This window comes from Acinonyx jubatus, chromosome A1 (assembly GCF_027475565.1).
Source record: "Acinonyx jubatus isolate Ajub_Pintada_27869175 chromosome A1, VMU_Ajub_asm_v1.0, whole genome shotgun sequence".
In the NCBI taxonomy this organism is placed as follows: Eukaryota; Metazoa; Chordata; class Mammalia; order Carnivora; family Felidae; genus Acinonyx; species Acinonyx jubatus.
Genome location: NC_069380.1, coordinates 15265045 through 15291404, shown reverse-complemented (window position 1 = coordinate 15291404; position 26360 = coordinate 15265045). Strand labels below are relative to the sequence as shown.

Below are 26360 nucleotides of genomic sequence, written 5' to 3'. Positions count from 1 at the left end.
GAGAATGTTTCATTTTTCAGTTGTGTCATTGTTTTCCTTTGGATTGTGAGAATACAATGTAAAATGTTTTCTCTCATTTTATAAATCCTGTCAGTTAGCCCTCAGTCGTCTGCCATCGTCTGTTATATGCACATGGTCTTATGAAAATGGTATTGTGGGGAAGAAGGGATGTGACCTTCCTCACGTCCCTCTTGCACTGAGCCCAGTACGATGGCCATAGCTTTCCACTGAGGAGGGTGGCCTGGAGTTCAGACCCTTGCAGGAAAGTGAGTAGGTTTGGGGTGGGGGTTATTTAACAGCTCTTTAATATTCTTTAAGCTGTGCAGAGGAGGGCAACTTAGCTTGGAGATACAGCAGTTGTTTCGGGCAGTAAATGAGAGGTGAGAGCTCTTGACCTCCGCAAATACACTAGAGCAATATATGTGACCCTTCCTTTGCCACCATGTGTCCCACTGATCACAAGCATCACCCAGGGCCCTTGTTACAAATACCAGTTTTCTGGCTCCGCTCCTGAGGTCTGGGCTGTGGCCTGGAAACCAGGGTATTTTCCAAGTGTGTATGCAGGTGAATCTTCTGACCAGGGAAGTGTGCGACTCACTGCCCCAAGGGTGGGGGACTCTTGCAGGGTGGGGAGAGGCTGAGATCAGGGTCACTCACTCATTAGGGACCCTGCTTCAGAGAGGATGTGCAGACAGAGTGATGGAAAAGCCTCCCTAAGAGGGAAGACCACCTCACTGAAAACAATAAGAGAAGAACCAGGCTTTCAGTGGGCTCTACTTCTTTATTTATAAACCAGTCCTCCAACCTTTCTGAATTTCCTGGACAAGTTCATCTCAAATTGTGCAATCCGTTATCTTGGCAAGCTTGACAAGTCCTAATACACATTGCGAATGTTGCTTTTAAATACTCTACTTAATCTGGAGAGCAAGAACCACTGCAGCAGCAGGGAGGGGGATCTACCTGCAGATTTTTTTTAAAGGCAGTTTTACTTTCAGAAGTCCTTGTATCTCTTTCAGAAGGAAAGAATATAAAGTTACCCTTAGAACAGATGGTACTCAGATTATCCTATTGTGTGGCAAACTTGTTACTTTATTTTTTTTTAAATCACTTGATCCATATCCTTTCTTCCTCAATAACCAAAATAGCACAAAATTAACCAAAAAAGCAAAGGTGATAACACAGACGCCTCTGTTATCCTGTAGTGTTTACAGAATTTTTAATTGGGAGCGTGTGAAAATATATATATACATTAGTACACACACACACACACACACACACACACACACACACACACATTCAGAGACAGTTGATAATGATCTAAAGTAATGGAGTTCTTCTAGTCCAGCATTTACACTACATGATAACACTGCAACACATTGCCATGCTTGAAATGGCAGCAGAAACCACATTTTCACTGATTACACATTTTAGGACAGCAACTCTGTGCAGGTCTTATGGTGTCTGGGAACATTTTTCATATAAATAGTTCAATGTGGTCTGATTTAAAGTGAAGCTTATGGCTTTAAGAAAAAAAAAACAACAACAAACAAACAGCCTTCAGATCCTCATTACCAGTCCTCATCTGTCTCAGCATTTTGGAATGACAAAAATACACCTTGTAAAAATGGTGGATTCTTTATCCCATTCGAGTTACTAGACAGTGTCGCCTGCACAATCAATCCAAAAGATGTACTGAAACTCCACTACTGAAGGTTAGGAAATGTTTCGGACAAGAAATGATCCACTTGCCGTGGGAAGATGGGGCATGTTGATGCAGTGGGTTCTGTAGGCTGATGAACTTCATTGTTTACGCTGTGGGCCATTTATTATTTTAAAAATTAAATTAAAGTTCTCACTCTAAAGAAGCTGCAGTTTATTTGCTTTGTTTTTAGGGGGAGCTTGATTTCTTCCGTCTTCTAAGTCTGTGCTCACAGGTATGCCTCACTTCATGGACAAAGCCCCCAAGTTCAGTGTTTGGGTGAACATAGTATGGGGCTCCCAGGATCACTAAGTTCTCAGCAGCTACACAACTTGAATGTCTATAATTTCTAATAAAAACCCACATCCCGGGGTTCTAATTCAAAGTGTTATGTTAACATAGAAGAACTAATTATCAGAGACATGTCACATTCATGGAGTATATAATAATATGTAAAATAGCAATTTAGTCCCTTAAGTTTTGCAATCTAATGTGGGTGAACAAACATCTGACATCTGGGAGCCTTAACAGAATTCTGCACTAAAATTATAAAGACTATGAAACTGAATAAAGGAACATGCTTACATGACTGCTAGGAGTTATTACTGCAGAAAACAGAACTAAATGAATATTTTTCCGTATGCTTAATTTCCACTAATAGAAAGTATAGCTATAAAATAAAAACTTCTTAGTGTCTCTTAGGGTGTTTCTCTTAGTAACAGCAATTATCACAAAGGATTCTACAACAGTAGGAGTATTATGACTATAACATAAGTAGAAAAAAAAAACCAAGAGGCAAAAATACATTACAGACTGCATCATAACACATATTTGTCTTGCTATTAAAAGTTACTCTTCCAAAACTTTTCCATAGTGACTTACTCATCAATAAATGTGATTTTCATTTATTAAAGTGAAAACATTTAGCATATTTTGCCTCCGGTTATAGGAATGTTATACATTAAATCTAAATTGATTTTTTTTTTTAATTTGATGTTTCCACTTTATCTTTTAAGTATGGAAAATGTCTTCTAAGTAGCTCAGACTTAATTTTGCCAGTTCCTGCCAGCTCAGTTGGTTTCACGGTTTTGTAAGGGAAATGAAGGGCAAGAGTATGTATCCAGCACCCACTGTGAGGCCGCCTCGCGTGATTTCCGCCTCGGGTGTCCAGCAGAGTGAAATGAACTGATCCACCCTCAAGAAGTCTGCTCCGGATTGGTCAGGTGGTTTGTGTGAAATTCTGCCCCTTAAGGTTTGCACACATTTCTCTGAGTCAGCATCAACTCCTACATTCACAAATGGAAAGCGTCATGACTGGAAGGAGAGATTAGGGGTGAAGGAGGAGACACAGGTCTCATTGGTTGGAAAAGAAAGGGGGTTATTTCTTTCATGAAGCAACTTCTTCATGTGACACTTCCCGCAAGGGAAAACCGAGGCTGCTGCAGCATTCAAGAATTCTTCTGTTTTCTTCATGAGGAAAGGTTTGAGAAAGTGGACCTTTGAGAGGAAATACTACAGACTTCCAAATTGGTGAAAGAACTACCAGCATCACTTGGGTACTCTGGGTAGGAGGAACTGGAAGAGATGATATTTTTGAGCCTCTGGAGGGCAATGATTAAAAGCAGAAGCAGAAACGCTAAAAGGCTAAGGAATATGGACACATAGATGTAGACATTTGACAGGTGGCCTGAGGAAGGGTCTACCGATGTGGACAGGGATGTAGGAAAGAGCTCAAGGAAAGTTCCATTCTCCACGTTACCCGAAAATACAGATGAAGAGCCAGGTTCAGACATCTTTCATGGAGGGTCAAAGAACGCACAAGTATGTTAAAAGTCAGTTTCACACAGGGGTTAAAATGGACAGAATCAGCATTGTTTTGTTTTGTTTTGTTTTTTTATGATAGAAAAGATTGCAGGCAGTTAAATCAGCACAAGGAAACTTCTTGGATTTCAAACAAAGGCAGCAGGGGATCAGGTGTCCATTGGCCCTGCAAAAACAAACAGACAACAAAAAAGAACAACTGAATGCATTATTCACAAAATATCACACTTCAGTCTTATTTCCAGTTTTCACTTCAAGAAGGGAAAGGAATGAAATTACTTCTCCAGGAACAGGTAATGCTTATGATATTACAAATGATGATATAAAAATAAACTTTTATTTCATTTTACCGCTGCAGTACCCCAGGTACCAGGATTCTCCAAGGAACTAAAATAAGTAAAAAGGAAAATACATTTCTGATGTGTTCCATCTGCTGTGATTTCAACAGATGCTCCAAGTGGATGATCTGAGAATAGGACCCAGAAAGTCAGTGCCAAACCTCTCTTCTCCAGAAAATTAACTCTGCACACCTCTAGCCCACTAGCACCTTCCCAGCCAGGATTTATCTCTACTATACTTTGAAGAATCACGCCATGCAGGTAAGTTTGCTTTCTTGTTGAACATTTATAATTTTCTGATTTGTTTATAAAAATTCATCTCCTTGAAATGAGGGACCATTTCTTCATATTTCTTTTCTATCTACCTGTGTACGTTCTAGTGCATACTTTAGCACTGAATAAAAACTTAAGATTAATTTAGAAGAAAAAAGGTTGGATTCCCTCTGAGTGATGGAAAGTACAAGATTTGCTGTCAAGAGACTCAGGTTTGAGGTCCGAATTCCCTTTTACCTTTGGGAAGTTGGGCAAATTGCCTACATTTTCTGAGCTTCACTTTCCCATCTGTAAAATGTATAGCACCTGTCCCACCTGTGTTATCAAGAAAACAGCCATGGAAGCACTTTGTGAATTGTAGAGGTTGGGCCAAAATGAGTTGATAGTGTGTGTATGTGTGTTTATTGGGTGTGGAGAAGGCATGATTTTCTGGCAGCGGGAGGCAGAGTATGCCCTTGACCATGTTCTCGCTCCTAACGTGGTCCTTGTGAGGAACACACAGGCAAAGCAGACTGACAGGCAGGTAGCAAGCAGGAGACGGCATGATTCCCCAGGCTCCGAGTGTGGGTGTAGCATGTCTCAGACACCCTCTCCTCCATGACTGGCAAAGTCACAGTCGGTTTCTGCCTCGGCCTCCAGCCCACTAAGTCCACGTGGAGGCGCGGAATGCATCGATCCCTCTGGGCAGAAGACTCTTCAAGTCGAGAAAAGAGGCTCTTCCTAGCTCTCTGTGGCATTAGATCCCTTTTTTGTAAATTTCTAAACCTCCTCCTGTCAGATAGAATGAAATGCTAATGTGAAAAATCCACTCTGCCCCTGGCTTTCCCTCTTCCTAAACTCTGCCCTGCATTTTATCTTGAAAACTTGCTTTTCCACGGGGCGCCTGGGTGGCGCAGTCGGCTAAGCGTCCGACTTCAGCCAGGTCACGATCTCGCGGTCCGTGAGTTCGAGCCCCGCGTCAGGCTCTGGGCTGATGGCTCAGAGCCTGGAACCTGTTTCCAATTCTGTGTCTCCCTCTCTCTCTGCCCCTCCCCCGTTCATGCTCTGTCTCTCTCTGTCCCAAAAAGAAATAAACGTTGAAAAAAAAAATTAAAAAAAAAAAAAAAGAAAACTTGCTTTTCCCTTCTGTATTCCAGATCTAATTAAGTGGCTGATTCTTTGAGGGTCTGACATTGGCCACTGTGGCCAGAGCTGAGCAGCATTAATGATCCCTGGGAAGCAGGGGACACTTATGAGAAGATTGTCCCTGCTGGGTGTGGTGCAGGCTAATGATCTTAGTGAGTTCCTCTGAGTAGGCCACATGCAGTGTCTTAGTAGTTCCTAAAGTAATTTGACTCCTACTCCTCATTATACTTTGCTTGGTGATTTTAATTCCATTAAGTTGCTACAGGCTCCTAATGATCCTTAAAAAGAGAGAGAGAGAGTCACAGGGGGACTAAAATGTGTCACACTGATTTGGCAGTCCCTTGCCTTTTTATGTAAATGTCCTAGCCATTCATCTTTAGGGAAAATAGTCTCAGAGGCAGCAAGATCATTAGGAAAGAAAACTAGGATGGAAACCTTATGGGCTGAATGAATAAGAAGAAACATTCTTAGTATTCTGGAAAGACCTCCTAAATCTAGCTGAGGAAACTGAGAGAAAGAAGCTAACTGATCTGACAAAAGAAACCTCTCATTAAAAGATAAGCTAGGACGTGGGGTTTCTGCCCATCCTCACTCCTTATACCATCTGGTCTCAGTTTTCCTGACATTTGAGTAGTAAGGATTTTACATCCTATTTTCCTAGCATGGGTGACGAGGGGACTAAGCAGTTTATGTGTTCCTCACAGCTACTCAGTAGAGCAGGAATTATTATTCTCATTTTGTAGATGAGGAAACTGAGCCACAAAGACATGATTTACTCAGGATACACAGCTAGACAGTGACAGACTAGGGACTAGACCCCATGCCTGAACTGTGTTCTTAGTTTTCTCAACTGTGATGGGAAGAGAAAAATGATGAAGAGTTGCATCATTAGCTCCTACCTGCCACTTACTCTGGGCAAGCTCGCTGTTCACTCTTGGCATTTCAGTTTTCCTGTTGGTGCAATAAAACTCACCTTTCCTACCTCACCAAGAGGTCCTGAGCTAGGATGTGATAACATCTCCATAAACATACTTAGAAAATTATAAAAGGCCATCCCACGTAAAGTCCCAGTAGACATATAGTTCCTTCTGAATGCTTAGAAAGGCTAGAAGAGCTTTCAAAGTCTCGGCTGGTCCTACAGTTCTGACACATGCAGGTCATAGATTCAGCTGGAATTGGATGATTTTTCTAAAGCCACCTTTGCTACCCAACACTGTCATTTTCTGGGGGTGAGCTGGAGGCACAGACAGTGTCACTAGGGTGTCAGCAGTTCAGTGGAGAAGCTCACAGCTGGCTGCCAGACCACTTTTTTAAAACAAAGGCATCTCTTTACGTTGTAAATATTCCAAGGAAACTTTTCACATCAAGAAGATCTTCACTTTCAGACAAAAGGGCCCCTGTGGGCCTCAACTGTCTGTGAAATGGGTTTACAGGACAGGAGGCTAAGAAGTTTTGGGGAGAGCATCTGATCTTCTAAGAGGTCTTGGAAGAATGGGAGAAATGAACAAATGAAAGTTTGTGTTATTGTCCGACACTTCACAATTAAATACCTTCTCCTTTAAATATTTTCCTCCCAGTATTTCAGACTTAATATCATTTCCACAATACTGCTTAATTTTAAATGACAGATATGCAAATTTTGTTTCACTGTCCTACTCTGAAACCACTGAATATTTGCACTGTTAGAGACTGTTTTAGTTTTGATGGCACTGATTCTCATTTTCTTATTCAAGTTTTAAAAATTTGGTGAATCTTCCTTCTCTCTGGTGGATGTTTTGACAATCTGTGTATAAATGTTCGGGATGAAGCAGGTTGTACATGTTCAGGCCTTGTGACTGTGTGAATGAAGCCAAAGGTAGCACTGTGAAAATGAAATCAAACAAACGTTTCAGGATGATGCACCTTGGGCCATTTCTCCCAAACGGATTAGGTTTAAAGAAAAGAAGAGAGGGGCGCCTGGATGGCGCAGTCGGTTAAGCGTCCGACTTCAGCCAGGTCACGATCTCGCGGTCCGTGAGTTCGAGCCCCGCGTCGGGCTCTGGGCTGATGGCTCAGAGCCTGGAGCCTGTTTCCGATTCTGTGTCTCCCTCTCTCTCTGCCCCTCGCCCGTTCATGCTCTGTCTCTCTCTGTCCCAAAAATAAATAAACGTTGAAAAAAAAAATTTAAAAGAAAAGAAGAGAGAGACTGCATCTTAAATGCATAGCCTTGACCTGTCTCAGGGCAGCATCGATGTCCTCTCATTTCGGGTGGCACCTAAAGCCACGTGGGCATTATGATGTTCTTTTTTTTTTTTTTTCTGAGCCATCCTCAAAAAGTGATATTTGAGAAAGGGAAATGAGACAGCTAGATCAAAACATTATAAATGAAGATTTGTGTAAATATTTTGGTTCATGGTCAGCCAGCTTTCCCTTTGTCTCTTGGAATAAAAACCTGTGCCGGGGAGGAATCTACAAAAGGCAGTCACCTACTTAAGTGAGGAAGAGTGGATGTGTAATGTCACCATGAGCCCAGTGGGGCAGGGAGATGGAGAGACAGTAGAGACAGGGCAGACTGGGGGTCTCTGGTTCCAGGACACTCAGCACCATGCCTCTGTGAGTCCTCTGGAAGAATGGAAGCTTTCCTTCCCATGGGGTCATTATGAGAACTGTAAAGTTTCAGAAGAACAAAAGCATACCCTCTGACGCGTACTTCATGCCTGGTAAAAGGAAAAAGAGCCGACAGGCCCCCACCTCTGAGTCTGCACACACAAGCACTGCAAGACCTCTGGTGGCCTGCATATGGGTGGAGCCAGCGCCATGCCTTGACTTCTACAACGTAATGGTGTCCACAACTCAGCCCACAGTCAGCCTCAAATCTGGCACGGCAATTGCTTTGTTTCTGACCTTTATTCAATACATTTCTATGTGAAGAACAACTATTTGAAAGGTTTTTATTGTGGAAAACTGGGATAAGCTGCTTTGTTGCCTTGCAGACATAAAGAGTACCCTGGCTGTTAGGATGTCGGAATCAGCTTTTCATCATTAGCAAGTCCTGCTATGTCATTCTCCAAAAGGCTGTCCTCTCAAACCATCAGTAATGATTTGATAGAGTTGATAAGTTATTAACATGACATGGTAAAATCCTTATTTCCGTCTACAAATGTCGAATTTGATTAACATAATGATATATTGGATCTCTTTCTCTGTAGAACACATAGAAACTATCATTTCCAAAATCTAGTAGGGACCTTATCACACGTAAGCAAAGCTGGTTTTAGTTCTACTTAAAAAACAATATGCTTTCTATGAGACCTCGAGCCATTCCTTTACTATTTGCACGATTATCTTCTCTCTGAACGCTTTCTCTTTGGCTGATGGCCTTTTAGGTCATGCTAGATGAGAGACGGTTGGTGCTGACATAACATATGCCCCACCCACACTTCTCTAAATGTCAGTTGTCACTTGCAGTTGCAAATACTTACCCCTGGTCTTGGAATAATGAAAATAAAGTTTATTGTCTTATGTGCTATAATTATTCAAAGATGATGCAGCCATCCATATATTTGTCTGAGAACTGCTCTTGTCAGTATAATACTTAGCAGGGTAGAATTATATGTGAATTCTGTTTATGATTCCCTGTCATAGCCCAATAAAAAATAAAACCAAGTGATGAAATAAACTGAGTCTATGTATTATCAAATATTGAATTTGAAGACCATCTTGTGAGAAGAAATATAGAATATGAAGATTCTGAATAATACACTGGAATTCATGGATCTGGACTGATAATGTTAGACAAAAGATTAAAATTAACAGTTCTCTTTATCTACTGTTCAAATGAATGGTCAGAATATAGTCAGAGCTTTTTCATAGTACTTTGGTGAAAATTTTTAAAATGACAAAGTAATAATTTAGTATCAGCTAAAAACATTTTTTTTAACATTAAAAAATCAATTTCTATGGTAGATCTTTAAGTTGTTTTAGATCCAGACCAGTCTCCTAATTCTATCTTGGTGAGGACTTGGTGGTAAGGGTAATCTGGATTACTCTCAGGCCCAGTAAAATATTTCCCTAACAAAATAAATATACTCAGAATGCTTTTATGCTAGATGAACTGTTTGTACTAATTCTTTAAAAAATCGTCATCTACATAAATTATAATTCACAAAATATTCAGAATATACCTTTCTTGATATACAAAGTGGTGTAGATTGAAGTTAAAAAAAAAACATGTATACAAGCAAGTATTTCAAAAGGGAATATACACGTGACTGACCATCCATCTTGTACAACCTCAAATGTAATTATAGTATGACCTCCCTTGCATTTGTATTACACTGTTTTTCTGGAGAAATCAAAGTAGTCTTTTTGTAGTTTTTTTTAATCTTTATTTATTTTTGAAAGAGAGAGAGAGAGAGACAGAATGTGATTAGGGGAGGGGCAGAGAGAGAGGGAGACACAGAATCCGAAGCAGGCTCCAGGCTTTGAGCTGTCAGCACAGAGCCCGACACGGGGCTCCATCTCACTAACGTGAGATCATGACCTGAACGGAAGTCGGAGCCACACAGGTGCCCCCCAAAGTATTATTCTTAATGAATTTTTGTTGTATTTATATTCCATGTGAAGATTTCACAACCAAGACACTGCTTCGTAAGAATAAAAGAATGTCACTCTTTTAGAATAAGATAGTTTAAATGCATAATTTTCTGGTTAAAAAACAGGTCAAATACAAAGACAGGTCTAGGCATAGCATTGTCATGATTCTTTTATGATGTGTAGAAAAGACCAGGAAGGGCTCGGGTCCTACCCTCTGGGGATATTGGACCCATCTAGGCTAACACAATTAATCCAAATCAGAATGAGAAAAGTAGCACCCTGAAGGCTGAAGGAAGCACGAGCTGAGTAAGAAGCAGCAGAACAATGAAAATCTTCTACGGAGAGGGAAGAAAGGTCACTGTGCTTAAACACTTGATTTAAAGGAAAAGCGAACAGCCAGAGAAATGATGACTTGAGGATCATAGGCAATGTCCAAATGAGTCAGTGGGAAGAAAGAAGGCAGGAAGCAAGACTGGCCTTTCAAGATGTTATAGTATTTTTAGTAAGGGCTTTCAGGTCAGTTCTCGCCCTCCACTAGGATCTGATCTTTTCCAGTATTTTAGAAGTGTATTAAGAAAAACAGCTAGTGTACTCTCCCGCAGCACATATACTAGAACTGGAGCAGCTAAAATTGGTTAAATCATACCATTAGTATACTTAAAAACCTTACTTATTTTTAATAAGATTGGACACATATAAAAAAATTTTCATTAAATCATGCTCTGGTAGCAGAATGGAATGGTGTTTTCTCCTCTTCCATGGTCTGTCATTCTGCCTCTAAAATAACTTAGCTCTAATATATTTTTTGTTTAATCAGGAATTTCTCGTAACAGTCCCCTGATAGAGTATGACACTGGGAAAATTTGTCCTTGTAAACCTAATTTTGTGATTGTTACAATTTTCTTTAAATCTTTACATGTAGACCACTACGTATCCCCAATCTCTCTCAGGCTCCAGGGAACTGTGGGTTCCTATAAAACTGCTGTAAGGGAATAGGGGAAAGCCTGGACGTTTGTTTTTCAACAGCCATTTAATGAAGTCCCCTCTAAGTCTAAGCAGATTCCTCACAAGTGGGCAGCCATGGACCACTCACTGTAATTGGGGAAAATGTGATACTGTATTCCTCCCAACCAGTACTTTTGTTTGGGTCTACTGCTGCCTAATTCTTTAAGTAGGTAGATTCCTCAGTTTGTAGCTTATTGTCTTCATTGATTGCTTTTTATCTTGATTCCTCATTCCATTTCCTTCCGTCTCCCATAGGCATCCAAACTAATGTGTTTAAAGAGGACCTTTAGGTTTGCCTCTTTCTGTAAATGCCTATTGTTTTATATGTATTTTCTTGTAAATTTTCATCATCTCATAAACTTTCAATTTATAACAATGGATATGTAGTAAATATTTCATTCACTCCATAAATTAACCCCCAAACTTCACCTCTACTTAAAATATCTTGATAATTGAAGCAGAGGGAAGAGAGGAATATAAATTATATAATATATCCAGTTCTCTGGTTTTGCAAATAAGAGTATTCCAAAGACTAATAGCTATCCTCTATCCATAAAATCACATGTATAGGTACAATTAAAAAACAAAAAGTGATGACACAGGTTGTCTGAAAAGAACTTGAGTATTATCAAATAATTAAGCAAGCCACTATTCATGACAACTACAAATACAGTTATGTGTTTGTTTAAACTAAGATGCTTTATAGTCTACTCCTTAAAAATAGATTTGAATATTACAAATGTATATAAATGTTTTAGGTCTTACATTTTAAGTCTCAAGCTCACAGAGTTTCTACGTGATGACATTTTTAATCAAGGCACAGCATTTACTTGAATTAATGAGCCATTGTCCCTCATAATATAACTACAAATAGAACCTTAGTTGATTACATAGTATGTAAATTGCCCATCCCTTCTGGATATTAGCCTAGTATTTAGCATAATATATACATATGAATTTTGCTAAATAAGTTCTCCATTTTTCCCCGGTCCTCTACGGCTGACAGTCAATGATGATGCTTTCCACAGTAAAATGGGTATTTAGGAAGAATGATTAGTAATTGGCAGCTTAGGCAGGCTGTTTTGGATACAGCCAGTTTTGGCCATATTACATTATTTAGGAGTCAGATGAATATTCAGAAAAAGAAATAGGGAGCAGATTTCAAGATCCATTCCCAGATGCAATGCAAGATCCTTTGGCCAATTAGAAGAAAAAATGGCTTTCTTATAAAGGACATTATGAGGACAACCGGGGAAATTTAAACATAGATAGCACACTAGATAATTGTATTATATAAATATTAAATTTCCTAAGTGATATAGGAGAATGTTCTGTTATTAGGAAATGCATGTTAAAGTTTGTAGCCAAAAAGTGCCCTAATATCAGCAAATAACACTCAAATGTTTTAGCCAAAAACAAAAACAACCCAAAAAACAAGCACACACATTTATACACACATACAGAAAGAAATACGATAAAGCATATATGTCAAAATGTTCACAATTGGTTTAGTCTAGTTAAAGTCTATAGTTAAACAATCTATAGGTGTGCATGGTTATTATCCTTGCAACTTTTCAGTAGATTTGGAATTTCTCAACATACAAGTTGCGGGGAAAAATGACTTGTCCCCAAAGCTATTAATGAAAATAGGCTTGGTATGATATTTGTAAGTCAGCTAAAATGTTAGGAGCTTTTAAAAATATACAATGATAGAAGCCTGATTCTTCAAAGGAATCTTTCAAATGGCATTGGAAAAACCTCACATATTTGCTGCTACCATCAGCTCATTATGCCCACTAATCCATGGTTACTGGAGGTGAAGCGTTAGAGGAAGTTTAATATGCTGGAGAAATTGGATTCATGGTGGTGGGAGATGCTGCCTAAACACTAGGAATGGTGACTTGCCAGCCAGCCTTATTCCTAACTTCACTCCTGCCATCACCCACTGGTCTGAATCTCAATCTGGACCTCCAGAATCATGAAATCCAATTGTTTGTCTTACATCATCAGTCATCTTCAGAAGCAGCCAGACATCTCTCCTACAATTTAAATACCCAAAGATATTAGGGACTCTGGAGGCATCTTGAGTCAAGAAAGAATAGTTGGTGTTTTGGGTTTTTTTTTGATTGAGATGTAATTGACATTATATTAGTTTCAGGTTAAATAGGATCTGGCACCAATTCCAGTGTGTGAGGCAGAACTGGGGAGCTGTTCTCCACACCAACAAGCAATTCTAGGAATACTGGCGGAGTGTCCTATAATTCAACCCAATTCCAACGACACTATCGGGAGATAGTATCAGATTTCACGGGTTGAGGGTTCAATCCTACGACACCCTCCTCTGCAATATAGACATTTCTGACACCAGTCCTAAGCCCCAGGTTGTTACATGTGTTTCTGAATGGTGATAAATCAGAGGTTCCCAAGCCCCCCTCCTCAGCTTCAATTAATTTTCTAGAGCAGCTCACTGAACTCAGAGGAACATTTTACTTATTAGGTTACCAGTTTATTGTAAAAGGATATAACTCAGAAACAACCAGACAGCAGCAGGTGATGCATGGAGCAAGGTATGGGGAAAGGGCACAGAGCTTCCATGCCGAGTGATCCCCTCTCCCAGCACGTCCCAGCACAGCCGGCCTGGATGCTCTCTGAACCCTGTCTTTCTGGGTTTTCATGGAGGCTTCATTACATAGGCATGATTGATTAAATCATTAATCGTCACTGCAAAATGCGGCTACAAATGAAAAAATAGAGGGCACTGATATTAATAGTGCTTTTTGCCAGTCATCAGCAATCATATGACTGTGAATATAGGTAAGTACCCTAAAATGATGAGTACCAGATGAGTCAGATTTTAGACAGGGGTTACATAAAACACCACTATAAGGAGACAAAGTGCTCTCTTATGGCTCTGAAATTACTCATCTACCAGGATTTTCAGGTACACCAGGGAGGGCAGGGGACAGAAAAGAGGACATTGTGTCCTCATGAGGAAAGTGTGTTCCCACGTGGGATTTCCTGTGGTCCTCCTAATCCTTGGTGTGGACCAAACAGCAGTGCTTGCCTTAATGCTCTCTATCTCCCTCGTTTTCTGTCTGTCTGTCTCTATCTCAGGCAGTACAGTGAACTCAAAAGTCTGGCTAACAAAGAGAATGTCTACATGTTCCTTGTAACATGGAACAAAATGATATGGCAGGCTATCAAGTGTAGGAGGAAATCAACTCCTTAGCAGCCTGTTGTCATTTTAGATAACGACTCAAGAATCTGTCAAAGACAATAGGGAAGCAATAAACAAGTGTAGGCTCAAATTCTCCCAGAATGTGTTTTTAACTTAAAAACATAAAAGGAGGTGAAATTGAAAAATAATTAGGAATTTATTTTGCGTTTTAACTTAAAAATATAAGGAGGTGACATTGAAAAATAATTAGGAATTACTTGGAGAAAAAAGACCACCACAATAGTTATATATTCTTCTAAAAATATAAAGAAATATTGTTTTATTTAACGGAACCACGAGTATCTCTTATATGAGATTTAACTGACTTTTTCCTTTATCTGGGTGGGGCTATCTACTTTTAAGGTTGTGGGCTCTATGTATTTTATTCAGTTGTAGGAATAGCTTTGGTCAGAAGCACATGTCCACACTTCACTCACTACTTTTTTTTTTTCATGTTTATTTATTTATTTTGAGAGAGAGAGAGACCATGCAAGCAAGCAGCAGAGGGGCAGAAGGGGGGGGGGGGGGGGCGGGGAAAGTAAGAATCCCAAGCAGGCTCCTCGCTGTGAGCCCAGAGCCTGACATGGGGCTTCATGAGATCATGATGTGAGTTAAAGAGTCGGACACTTAACTGGCTGAGCCACCCAGACGCCCCTCACTAGTCTTATATCTAGCCTTAGTTCTCTTTTATTTCAATGGTGTGCGCTGGAATGTAGGGGGCAAATCGTGTCAGAAGAGTAGAGGAGGTAGAGGGGAGAGAAAGAGAGTGGGGGAAGCATACCCTAGTAATTGTAGAATGGGAATATATATGGCTCCAGGATATGATAGGCAGAAGAAGGTATACCCAGGATGTTACGTAGGGGAAAGAATGTCCAGCACGCCAGTTTAGGAAAACAGCAGTAAGAATATCAATGATAGCAGCCAGGATTTATTAAATAAAAGCATATACTAATTTTGTATGTGTGTTCATGTGTACACAGGCATTGTGCATGTGTATTTTCTCTCATCTTCACAGCTCTTTAAGGTAGTCATTATTGCTCCTCACTTTTCTTTAATGGATGAGAAAATTAAGTATCAGAGAATTTAAAAGCTTGCCCAAGATCACCCAGCCACTTAGAGGCAGGGCTGGAATTCAAATCTGTATCCCTGTGTCTCCAAATGCTCTATATTCACTACCTTCCTTCTCTCCAGGGAGCCTGAGGGTAAAAGAGGGATAATTTCAAGACTTGTGGTCATTCATGCTGTTCACGTGTTTCTGCTGTTCCTTTCTCCTTCCAGGCATGTTGTAGGATTGCATGTTCCCATCCCCTCTGACTTTAGGGTGGCCAGATGACTTGTTTTGGCCAACAGAATCTGGAAAAAGTGACATGTCATTTCTAGATAGAAAATGTAAGGCCCATGTGAGATTTGCCACATCCCTTCCCTTTGCTGCAGTAACTGTTTAAGTACAGGACAGCTTCTGTACCGGGGTGAGCTGGGTGAGGACCACCACCCTTGCTGGCCTTATCAATACTTAGTGTTAATGACGAATGCACTTGTTTTTTTGTGTGTGTTTCCGTTAAATTTTTTTAAGTTTATTTATTTATTTTGAGAGAGACAGAGACAGTACAAGTTGGGAGGGGCAGAGAGAGAGAGAGAGAGAGAGAATCCCAAGCAGGCTCTGCCCTGCCCTGCCAGCACAGAGCCCAAGGTGGGGCTCAAACTCAACGGAACAATGAGATCATGAGCTGAGCCGAAACCAGGAGTCGGATGCTTAACCTCCTGAGCCACCCAAGTGTACCTTGGCACTTGTTGTTGTAAGCCATTATCTACCTTCTACTGACTGATGTAAGGTCTTATTCTACTATGACAGCAGAGGTTATGCTTGGTATTCAAGAAATTAAAGAAGCCAAATTCTGAGTATAACTTAGAGTTGCATGAATTGTCTATATAATATGTTAAAACCCCCTCGTGGCAGTGGTGAGCAAGAAGATTGTAGAGGATGTTTTGGTGAACTTTAATTTCATGCAAGAGTGAGGCTTAAAGGGATGAGAATTAGCTACTGGTGTGGCCAAAAACATATTCCCTAATAATCTAGAACATGATCAGGTGCTACCGTGTAAGGATAGTCCTGACCAGCTATAACTTCAGTATGCACAAAGGGTTTCAAGTGGGAACATGTAAGAGATAGTAAAGACATTAAGACTAACTCATTACTTCTAATGGGAAAAAAACAATTCATTATACAAGTAATGGGACAGTGGTATTGCCTTTGGTTAAGAAAAACTATATTTTCTGGTGCATTCATTTATTCATTCAACAAATACTTGTTAACTATGTACAGGAAGGTGATAAAATATTACTATTATATGCATGAGTCTATTGCATATACAATTTTTATAATGACCATCTTGAGTAACAAATCTAAAAGACCTTTCCTATATTACCTGTGCTATATTATATGTTCCTTTTTATCAGGCTACCTGCTACTTTTCCAGCCTCATTTTTCCCACTGTTCCTAAGATTGGTGGTTCAAGCATATCAAACTGTTCTTGATTTCCCACATTTTTTTAAAAGCATATATGTTTAATCCTTATATTTATATATGTCTTCTCCCTAACTCCACCCAAAATCCAATTTGTTCATTCTTCAAGACTCTATTCAAGCCTTCCCTCCTGTCTCATCTAGTTATTCACGCATAATATAAATCCCCACCTACTTTCTCTACACAAATTTCTGGCTCCTTTCTCTGCATTCTCATGATAATTTCTATACCTTTTCACACTAGCATTTCTCACATTTTATTATACTTATTATATTTGTTCACCTGTTTCTCTAAAACTTTGATAGACTTGTAGGATGGTTGCATGAATAAAAGAGTAAGGGAATGAAGAAACTGGAAGCTTCTTGAAGAGGTATTCCATATTTGTTCTATTTTTTGGATGTGCAATAATATTTATTGAATGAATGAATGATTTTGTGTAAAATCATATCAATTACTCAAAGGATAAGTACTCAATAGTAAAGAATAATGTGGAACACACCCTAAATTTTATAACTATTTTAGTTATGGAAATAAAATTTATCGTTTCAAGTTCTAAAGCAAACTCTGAGCATACTTTTTATCAAGCAATTGTGTCAACAAAAATTTTATTTAATCAAGTATCCACCAGGATAACCAAGGAAAGGATGTAGGAATCTGCTGTAAATATTGAAAGTCAATACTGTGAACATAGATCAGGGATTGTAACAAATGTATTTTGAAGAGCACAATGAAAATCATGAGAGTTTACCATAGTGAGTCAGTGAAGACCTGACTGGATATAAAATAGAACACATTGTTTTTAATTTAAAATGTTCTTTCAGTTAAACTTCATGATAATCCCATCCTTTGAAAATTACTAAATCCCTTACAATCACAACGCTTGGCACTGTATTCATCTGTGGAGACAAACAGGATCAAGGACAATACCCACTTTCCAATCATCACAGAGGAAGACAATTTTAATTTACTTCATTCAGGAACATCATATGCCGTGGTACTCTGTTAGTCACTCTACCTCAAGAATTAGCTCACCTCTCCCCTCACCAAAAGAACCTAAAAGCCAAAACAGAGCAAAACAAAATTCAACAGAAAATCAGCACAGAAATGGAAAATGTTTACAGTTTTATAAATTTCTCAATTTAACTACAAAGCCCCACACTGGAGATCATTGCTACTTAAAGTAGCCACTTGTCTCTGTCAGGAATATGTGGGTTACGAGTCCTTGTGAGATGAGGAACTTGTAAAGCACTGCTTCCAGCATCCAAAATGTCTTACTACAGAAAGAAGACAGACAGACAGATGGAGGGAGGAAGGAAGGAAGGAAGGAAGGAAGGAAGGAAGGAAGGAAGGAGGGAAGAAAGGAAGGAAGGAAGGAAGGAAGGAAGGAAGGAGGAGGGAGGGAGGGAAAGAAGGAAGGAAGGAAGGAAGGAAGGAGGGAGGGAGGGAGGGAAGGAAGGAGGGAGGGAGGGAGGGAGGGAAGGAAGGAAGGAAGGAAGGAGGGAGGGAGGGAGGGAGGAAGGAGGGAGGGAGGGAGGGAGGGAGGGAGGAAGGAGGGAGGAAGGTTGGAAGGGAGGGAGGGAGAAAGCTAAACTAAAAAGTATACTAGTGCCTTATATTCTGGCTCAAGTCCCATATCTCATGGTGAGTGAGTAATGATTCAAGGGCTGGCACTGATGCATGGACCATACTCTGAATACCATTCCATCTGGATCATAGTCATGGTGATGTGAGCAGTGATATCCTAAGCGGTATTGTGCTAACACCCTAATCCAGACCTCAGCTTCTTGGAAAAATAACAAAAAGAATGAAAACACATGAGCAGAAAAGAAGCAATTTTTTTTTCTTTTCATTCATTCTGGAACTGACTTAAGTCATTTATCATATATTAAGTTATTCTTTCTTTCCCTGTGATTTCTCTTAATATTAATTTTCCTCTATTCAGAAAATCAAACAATACCAAAACAAAAAGTAAATAAGCAACCACAAAAGGAAAACATTATTCATAGAATTGGGTGACTAGAAGTACTTATAAATCAGGAAGCCAAGGTCTCCAAAGTTAAGTAAATTAAAATTTGAAGGTCATTGTTCATATACCTTCTGGAAAAGGATGGTGGAAGGAGATAGCTAGTGGCTGAAACCACAAATTAGGAGCCTAGGATCCTTTCCTGGTTCCAAATCCACTCTATACTCAGAGCTGAGTTGGGCAGCCAACAAGAAGAAATTAGGTGAAAAACATGTTACTCGGTTTCTTTTGTCATTCAGAGGTTAATTCATCATTTGAATCAAAATATATGCCATGAAGGTCCAAATCTGAGACCAAAAATGATAAGGATACTAGACAGGAGACAGAAGGAAAGATCTTGGAAACTCGTTTCAGTGAACCAGACCAACTTTGTTGCCAAGTAGTCCTTTTGAAGGTCTGAGAATCTGTCAATATTCCACTGTCACTCTAAAAGTGTGCCCTTAACCTTGCACTTGACTCATGGAAATCGAGGTCAACAAGCTCACTAAGGACTTTCTCATGAGGAATTGTTAGAATGACAGGTTACCAAGGTATATGAAGGTCATCAAGGAGAGTATTAGTAAATATATATTTTTTAACCTGGGTTCTATTTACATGGGTGTGTTGAGCACATGAATACTCACATTGAGTGCTTCTTTATATGAATGTCAAACATCAATAAAAATCAATAAAAATGTTTTTGTGTTTTTTATAAACTTTTGTTAATGTTTGTTTAGTGGAGAGAGAGAGAGAGAGAGAGAGAGAGAGAGAGAGAGAGAGAGAGAGATGGGGGAAGGGCAGAGAGAGAGGGAGACACAGAATTGGAAACAGACTCCAGGCTCTAAGCTGTCAGCACAGAGCCTGAAGTGGGGCTCGAACCCATGAACCGTGAGATCATGACCTGAGCCGAAGTCGGATGCTTAACTGCCTGAACCACCCAGATGCCCCAGAATGTTTTTTTTTTTTTTAAGGGCAGAAAATGTGCCAGGCTTATCAGATGAATTATTTGAGTGCTTCCCATTTCATCCAAAAATGTACGGCACTGTAGGCTAACAATATAAATAATACATTCTGAGAATTTACCCCATGGGATAAAGTTAGACAAATTTAAGTGCATGCACAAAGATGCATTCCGTAGCTAAACACTGGAGCTACCATGATGTTCGTGAGTCAAGGATTGGTTAAATAAATGATGTTAGAATCATGCAATGGAGGACTCTGATATAATAAAAAGGACTACATTTTCTAACCTGGAAAGATGCTGGACACTTATGCCTAAGTCAAAAAGTAAGCTTCAGAATAGTGCATAGTGTGATTCCATTTTCACAAAATAAGAACTACTAGCACTGCTACACAATATTAGAGGCATGCAAAAGTAAACTAAACTAAACTAAACAAGAGATTATGCACCAAGTTATTAACATTTCTTGTTAGCAGGTAATATGGGTATGTTTGGTTACATCCTATTTTGTGCATGTATGTGAATTTTGGTACACAGAAATATATTGTTTTATAATCAGGAAAAAACCAATAAAGGTGTTTTCATTAGAAAAATAGAAATAAAATTTAATGATAGCATATGCAGTGAAAAGGCAACTGGCTTTTAAGCCCTGAACTCTTTCTCCTCCCCCTCCTTTTTCCCTCCCCCACCCCACTCCTCCTCCTCCTATTCCTTTTTGTACTGCATATACTTAACACAAACCTTTGAAATGGTTCACTTGTACCTTTCCTTTCAAAGTTTAAGACTCTCAGGCTGAGACAAATAAGTCAATCTGCCCATTAGGGCTTAACTGCTCTTTGTATTACAGTTGCATTTTATGGGATACTGTGAATGTTTTATTTAAGAAAAGAGAAGAGTAGATCCCTCTGCTAGAATCCTGGTCACAGGGGAAATTGAAAGTGATTAAGAACCAAACTGGTTTAATGGGCAATAGTTAATAAATTACCAGGCACTTCTAATCAGTATCAGACCACTGTGGCAAATTAATCAGGAAAGCTGCTATTTTGGCTTTCCCTGAGGAGCAAATTTATATGTTGAATGAATTGTCTTGGTGTTTTAACCTTGGAATAAGTCATCTTCGTGTCTTTCTGAATTTGACACAGGATCTAACAGCTACCTATCCTTTTGTTTCACATCAAAAATTATACACGGGTATTTTACTTTAAGTTACCCTGTTTAGCAAGTATTACAGGCTTATAATTTCCATACCCATTCACTACTGTCTATAACACTATCAAACAGTCAAAAATATCAACAACATCAACAGCGTCAACAATCAAGCCCATAATGTAAATTATAAATCTGGGCCCACTGATTTCCCATTTTAATATAACTTAATAGGTGAGAATTTAAAAATTAGGAATTCGGGAAATACTAATGGCAGTCTATCCTGTTCCTGATATAAATTCAGAGCTTTGAAATATTGGCACTGTTTTGGTTGGATTGTGCCATTTCATGCTTAGAGATACTATTACATTGTATATGGCTACTTGACTATTCAGAATCTCCATTTTTTTTTTTTATGGTTTTTGTTGTTGCCAAAAAACTTATTAGACTAAACAGTGATTACTTTCTGGTTCCAAATGTGAACATGAGCATGGATCCTATACATAGGAACTCCTGAAGGAGGCATACTGTGTCTTGAGACTGAGTAACTCAGAACACTATATACCATAGGCACACCTGCCACAAAACACAATCAGAACTGAAGGGCTCCCAGAACTTGGCTCATCAGCCTGCTGTCCTAGATCTGACATGGTCAGTGAATGCATAGATAGACTTCCTGAGTTCTAAATCAAAGGCTGGTCCACATGTGTACATATCACGGACTTCTGCACCTATGTCTCTGGCTTGATTTCTCTAGGTACATCTGTTAGCTAAAAGGAATCTTGCCAACTCATGCACTTAGTTTGAGCTGCTTCTTTGTTATGTTCCCTATTCCATTAATTAAGTTAAAGGCTTTAGTATTTTTTTAGCTGTCACTAGGAATAATAACAATAATAAAAATTAAGCCCATGATGCTTTATATTGACATAGTAATATAATAATATAATATGCTCCACACATGTCTACTTGAAGAAAATGGCATTCTTCTGCAACACTACTTTCTTGGGTTCTGGTTTCATTTAGCAGACGTTTACGGAATGGCTCATCAGTGCTAAGAGCCAGGCAAGTGGGACCTACACAGTACCTGATGTCAAGGGACTTTTAGGAATATAGTTTTTCCAGGTTCTTAAATTACTAGTTTAAAAACTCAAAGGAGCAGAATAAAAAAAACTTAATTATAATTTTGTTTTGCTTCTCCCTAATAACAAATTAAATATAAAAATGCTTCAAGTCTACAACTTAAAAAAAAAAAAAAAGAAAAAGATATTAAAATACAATTGCAAGGAGAAGAGCAAGCCTAGAGAAGAAGGGATATTATCAAATGGGCTGACATAGATCTACACAGAGGCCAAATCAGAGAGTTTTGCTTGTGATGGGTTAATCTTTCATTCTTAGAAAAAATGGGGGCTTCTGGGTGGCTCAGTCAGTTAAGCGTCCAACTCTTGATTTTGGCTCCAGTCATGACCTCATGGTTCATGAGTTTGAGCCCCATGTCGGGCTCGGCACTGAGTGCGGAGACTGCTTGGGATTCTCTCTCTGCCCCTACCCATTTGTGTGCATGTGTGTGCTCTCTCTCTCTCAAAATAAATAAATAAACTTAAAAAAAAAGAATAAATGTATGACTCCACATTACTTAATGATTAGTATGATTAATCATTCTTACCAATCAACTGCCATCCTTCATCTGCCCTCATTAAAAAAAAAAAGTCATAGGAAACCTGCAAATAAACCCTCTTATGGATTCGATGCCATATGTCATCACACCATTATTTATCTCTTAACCCCTGACAAGCTCTTGCACATCATAGACATCAAATGAAATCTGTTGAATTGCACTAACAGCAGGGAAAATGGAATGTATCTTACCTTACATGAATCTTCTTTAATGAGAACCATGAGCAAGTGTGGAGCTCTTCAGAGCAGTCTGCCTTATGTAGAAGAATCAAAAATAATAAATACATAACCCAAAGAAGTAATAAGCCTCAAAATCAAAACACAGAAATGGAATACCCCACCCATTTTCTGGAGCTCCATATTCCCAGAATGTTCGGAGGCTGGCAGATGGCTCTCCATCCCCACAGTGCCCAGCATTCGAAGGATGTGCCCTGTGGGAGTGGTGGCAGTGCAACTTGGTTACGAGCTGGACCCACTAATACACACTTCAGAGAGCGATGTGCATCAAGGGATCAACTAGGTGCTGATTATAACTAGGCGCGGTGCTGTGTACATGTGGGATGGTGGGGGTAGGGGGACAAGACGCCTCTGTACTTAGCGAAATGAAGCATTTTAGTCACGAAATAGATTTAAGAATCTGTAGGAGCTAGAGTACAAATAAGCTAAAACAGTCAGACTAGTTGCATACTTTAAGCTAATTAAATTCCTTTTTTTTTTTAAGGGGGATGCACTGGGCATCAAGACTGCATTAGGAGGTAAACCGTTTAAGAAAACGCTATCACTTATCTTGCTTTTTTTCTGTTGATCGGCTGTTGTCTGACAACGAATCTAGAAAAGGTAAAGCAAAAAGCTCCAGAGGAGAAACATCATGAGGAGTGGTCCCTGGGGTTGGCCCCAGGGCGTAATCGTTGCGGGTTTCACCCTTTGCACCTACAGCATAGACTGGACCAAAAGGCTTTGAGAATGTCCAGAACCATAGGATCCTATTATCCACCACAAAGAACCACCTAAGTACTTGCACACTTCAGTAAAATAAATAAATAAGTAAATAAATAACGAAGGAAATTTAACAGGCAGAGGACCTGAAGGAGGTTAGGAAACAGAGTCTGACACCAACCCAAGCCTGGCGGGCCGCAGGCATGCAGCGGCAGAAAGCGCGCAGGTATAGCCACAAACCTGGTCCTCAACAAGATGCTTCTGTGAATGAACGCATCCTTCTGCTACCCGGAGTGGGGCACATCACACACCTCTCTCCTAAATCATTTAGGATGTCATTTGTCCGTAATCCACGCACCTCGACAGGGAAACACGGGATTCCAGCATCTCTTCAGACCCGGGAAGAGGGGAAAGTAGCTGGCGCGGCTGGCTTTTTCGGGAACTCGGAAGCCACCGCTGGGGAACGCAAGTGTTCAGCACCAGGTAAAACTTCCCCGGATTTGAAGCCACCCAAGATGGGTGAAAAGACTCCCGCAAACACAGGAAGATGCAAAGCGGGCAGTGTGCGCGTGGCGAGTAGAGGAATGGCCGGATGACCCTGGAAATCCGGAGAGGTGACCGCACGAACCACAAAGGCAAAAGCAAACAATGCACCTAGAAACACGTTCTGCAAAGTGTAGAACTGTCTACACTTGCACAGAGGAGTCAATCTGTGCAGCAGCGGACGCGGGGGCAGGTCCTCCCGGCTCTCTGGGTCCGGGACAAAAGCGGGTGCTCCCGGGGCCACGGGCATTACGTCGCCCAGGGAGGTCATCCCAAGAATCTGGAACCTCCGACCTGCGGAGGTTGCTGGGGGCCGCAAAGGACACGGCTAGCCACAAATGGGATGGATTCGGGGTGTCCAGGGAAGGAGCCAAACCTCCGGGAGCCGGGGAGAGTCTGGGAGGCGGCTCCGGAGGGAGTGGAAGCTCCGCAACTCGAGGCCGCCCCACGCGAGGAGTCGGGGCGCTCCCCGCCGAGGGCGAGCCCTCCTCCGGCGCTCGGCACCCCGCGCGTCCCCGGCTCCCCACTCCTCTGCCTCCGCGCGCGGGCGGCGTCGGGAGCCTGTCACTGACCTGCGGGTCGGGACGCTCCGACCTCCCCGGCCGCGCTCCGGCACCCCGGGTGGGACTAGGGCGGCGCCAAGCTCCTCGCAGGCCCCCGGGTCTCTGCGATCCGCGCCCGCGAAGCCGTCCGCGGGGAAGTCAGGCGCAGCGTGCGGTGAGCTGCCGGAGCGCACGGGCGGGCGGCGGGCGCAGCTGGAGTGAAGCCGGGGCCGCCGAGTCGGCGGGACCGCGGGTCTCCCTCCGCCCCTGCGGCCCGCACAGCCAATGGCTGCGAGCGGGGCCCACTCCCCGCCGCCCCCCAGCCGCTGCTCTGGCTGGCGCTTGGCTGGAGGACAGCAGCCCCGCTCCGGCGAGGGAGGAGCTTGAGCCCGCGCTGGAAAATCCTGGAGGACGAGGAGGCGTTCGCACAGGGAGCCCCATCTGGGGAAGGCAGGTGTGGTGCCCTTAACTTTGTGTGTGTGTGGGGGGGGAGTTATGGGGGTGCAGTTTCTTTGGGGGGCTCAGGAACTTCTCAGCAGGTGAAAGCATCTGCTTCCTGCCAAGTTTCTTACTCAAACATCTATTATGAGTCCCGCGCAGCCCCCGCTCCAAACCACGAGCCCCGGTCGGTCGATCGCAGCAAGCCCAGCTCTGAGCAGCATGAGGACTTTGCCCCATCCTGTGTCGGGCTTCGCCTCACGCGTCTCTCCTTCCGTGCTTTTCTCTTCTTTCCCCTCTGAATCCTCTGCCAAACCATCAGATGAAATGAACGGGATCGCAGTCTCCATCACTGCCAGGGAAACCGGCAACCGTAAAAGTCCCTACGGGGTAACTGGCTTAGAGAGGGTCATAGACCTTAAAAGAACTCTGGGAAGGGAGGGAGCCTTTCAATGACAAGACGAACTTCGGTTACCAATCAGCCTCGTGATCTTCACTTAAAGACTCTGGATGCCTGTTTTTTGTTTGTTTGTTTTTTGTTTTTACTGTAAAACTTACTTCAACTGATCATTTAAGATGTCTGTGGTCTCTTCTGCTCTGACAATTCAGCAATCCAGTTGGCTCTGACTTATTTGCCTGGTGAAGGGCTGAGCCCCTGTGAAGGTATGGCTCCTTTTCCTGCAGTCCCTGCTCCCTCCTGTCCTGCTGCACTCACCCTGAGCGGGGTCCAACTATGGCTAGGAAAATGAGTCATGCAAATCAGTATAGAAGGATGATGCACACGTCTTAGTGACCATTTACACGTGCACAACTACTCCTACTTACCAGTGCCCTTCTCCTGGGATTATGTTGGCTGTGCCCATGTGCACTGGTTCTCTAGGTAGGGACAGATTCTGAGGCCCCCTTGGTAAGTGGGCAGAGGCTCTATTGCTCCCTCTTCCTTCTCCAGGGGAATTGTGAGTTTGTGTTCATCTTTTCTCTGTGAATCTTTTGTATCATGTAAAATGCAGGGCAGTGCAATGAGCTGTATGGAAAAGAGGGCAGATTCAGAGATTCTCTGAATTCAGAGATTCAGATTCTCTCCCAACACACTTCTGTTTGCATTCTAAATTTGACCCATTCACATGCCACTCCCATGAGTTTTGTCACATCCATCTATATCCTTCAGTGTTCTACCTTAGATTTTTTACGTAACCTCATCATAAATAGTAATATCCAAGAAATTTTTGGTTTTTATATACTGATTGTGTTTCAATACAAAAGAAGTAAGGAATAAATACATAATCTGTAAGGCTTTTCTTGACATTTCCTGAACTTAATTGCCTATGGCTACTGAAGCAAATGACCACAAACTGTGAAAAAACAAAAACAAAAAAACAACCAGTATGAGAGGTAAAGCTTCTTTTGTCTTTGTTATTTTTTAATTTCATATATAAAAGATCTCAAAAATGTTAATTGTCAGATTTACTTACATAGAAAGTTTTCAAAAGTAGGTCAGGCACCATTCAAGTTACTGGGAGCTTGCAGGCAGTTTGGAGACA

At 41.1% G+C, this 26360-nt stretch overlaps 1 protein-coding gene across 3 annotated transcripts; it reads right to left on the bottom strand.

The window, feature by feature from the left end:
- Positions 1-755: 755 nt before the first annotated feature.
- On the bottom strand, positions 756-24748 carry SERTM1 (serine rich and transmembrane domain containing 1). 3 transcript variants are annotated; one of them, XM_027064699.2, is made up of 3 exons: positions 24412-24748; positions 22553-22614; positions 756-3686 (listed from the first exon to the last, which is right to left on the bottom strand). In XM_027064699.2, the coding sequence occupies exon 3, from the start codon at positions 3490-3492 to the stop codon at positions 3169-3171; it is 324 nt and encodes a 107-aa protein (XP_026920500.1). In that variant the 5' UTR covers positions 3493-3686; positions 22553-22614; positions 24412-24748; the 3' UTR covers positions 756-3168. The 3 variants fall into 3 exon arrangements, with proteins under 3 accessions (XP_026920500.1, XP_026920501.1, XP_026920504.1); XM_027064700.2 differs by having other exon boundaries at positions 22553-22610; XM_027064703.2 differs by lacking the exon at positions 22553-22614.
- Between the last annotated feature and the right edge of the window lie 1612 nt (positions 24749-26360).

Bases quoted from the DNA above. Each gene is read 5' to 3' on its own strand.
- SERTM1 (XM_027064699.2), bottom strand. From the start codon at position 3,492: ATGTCTGAACCTGGCTCTTCATCTGTATTTTCGGGTAACGTGGAGAAT.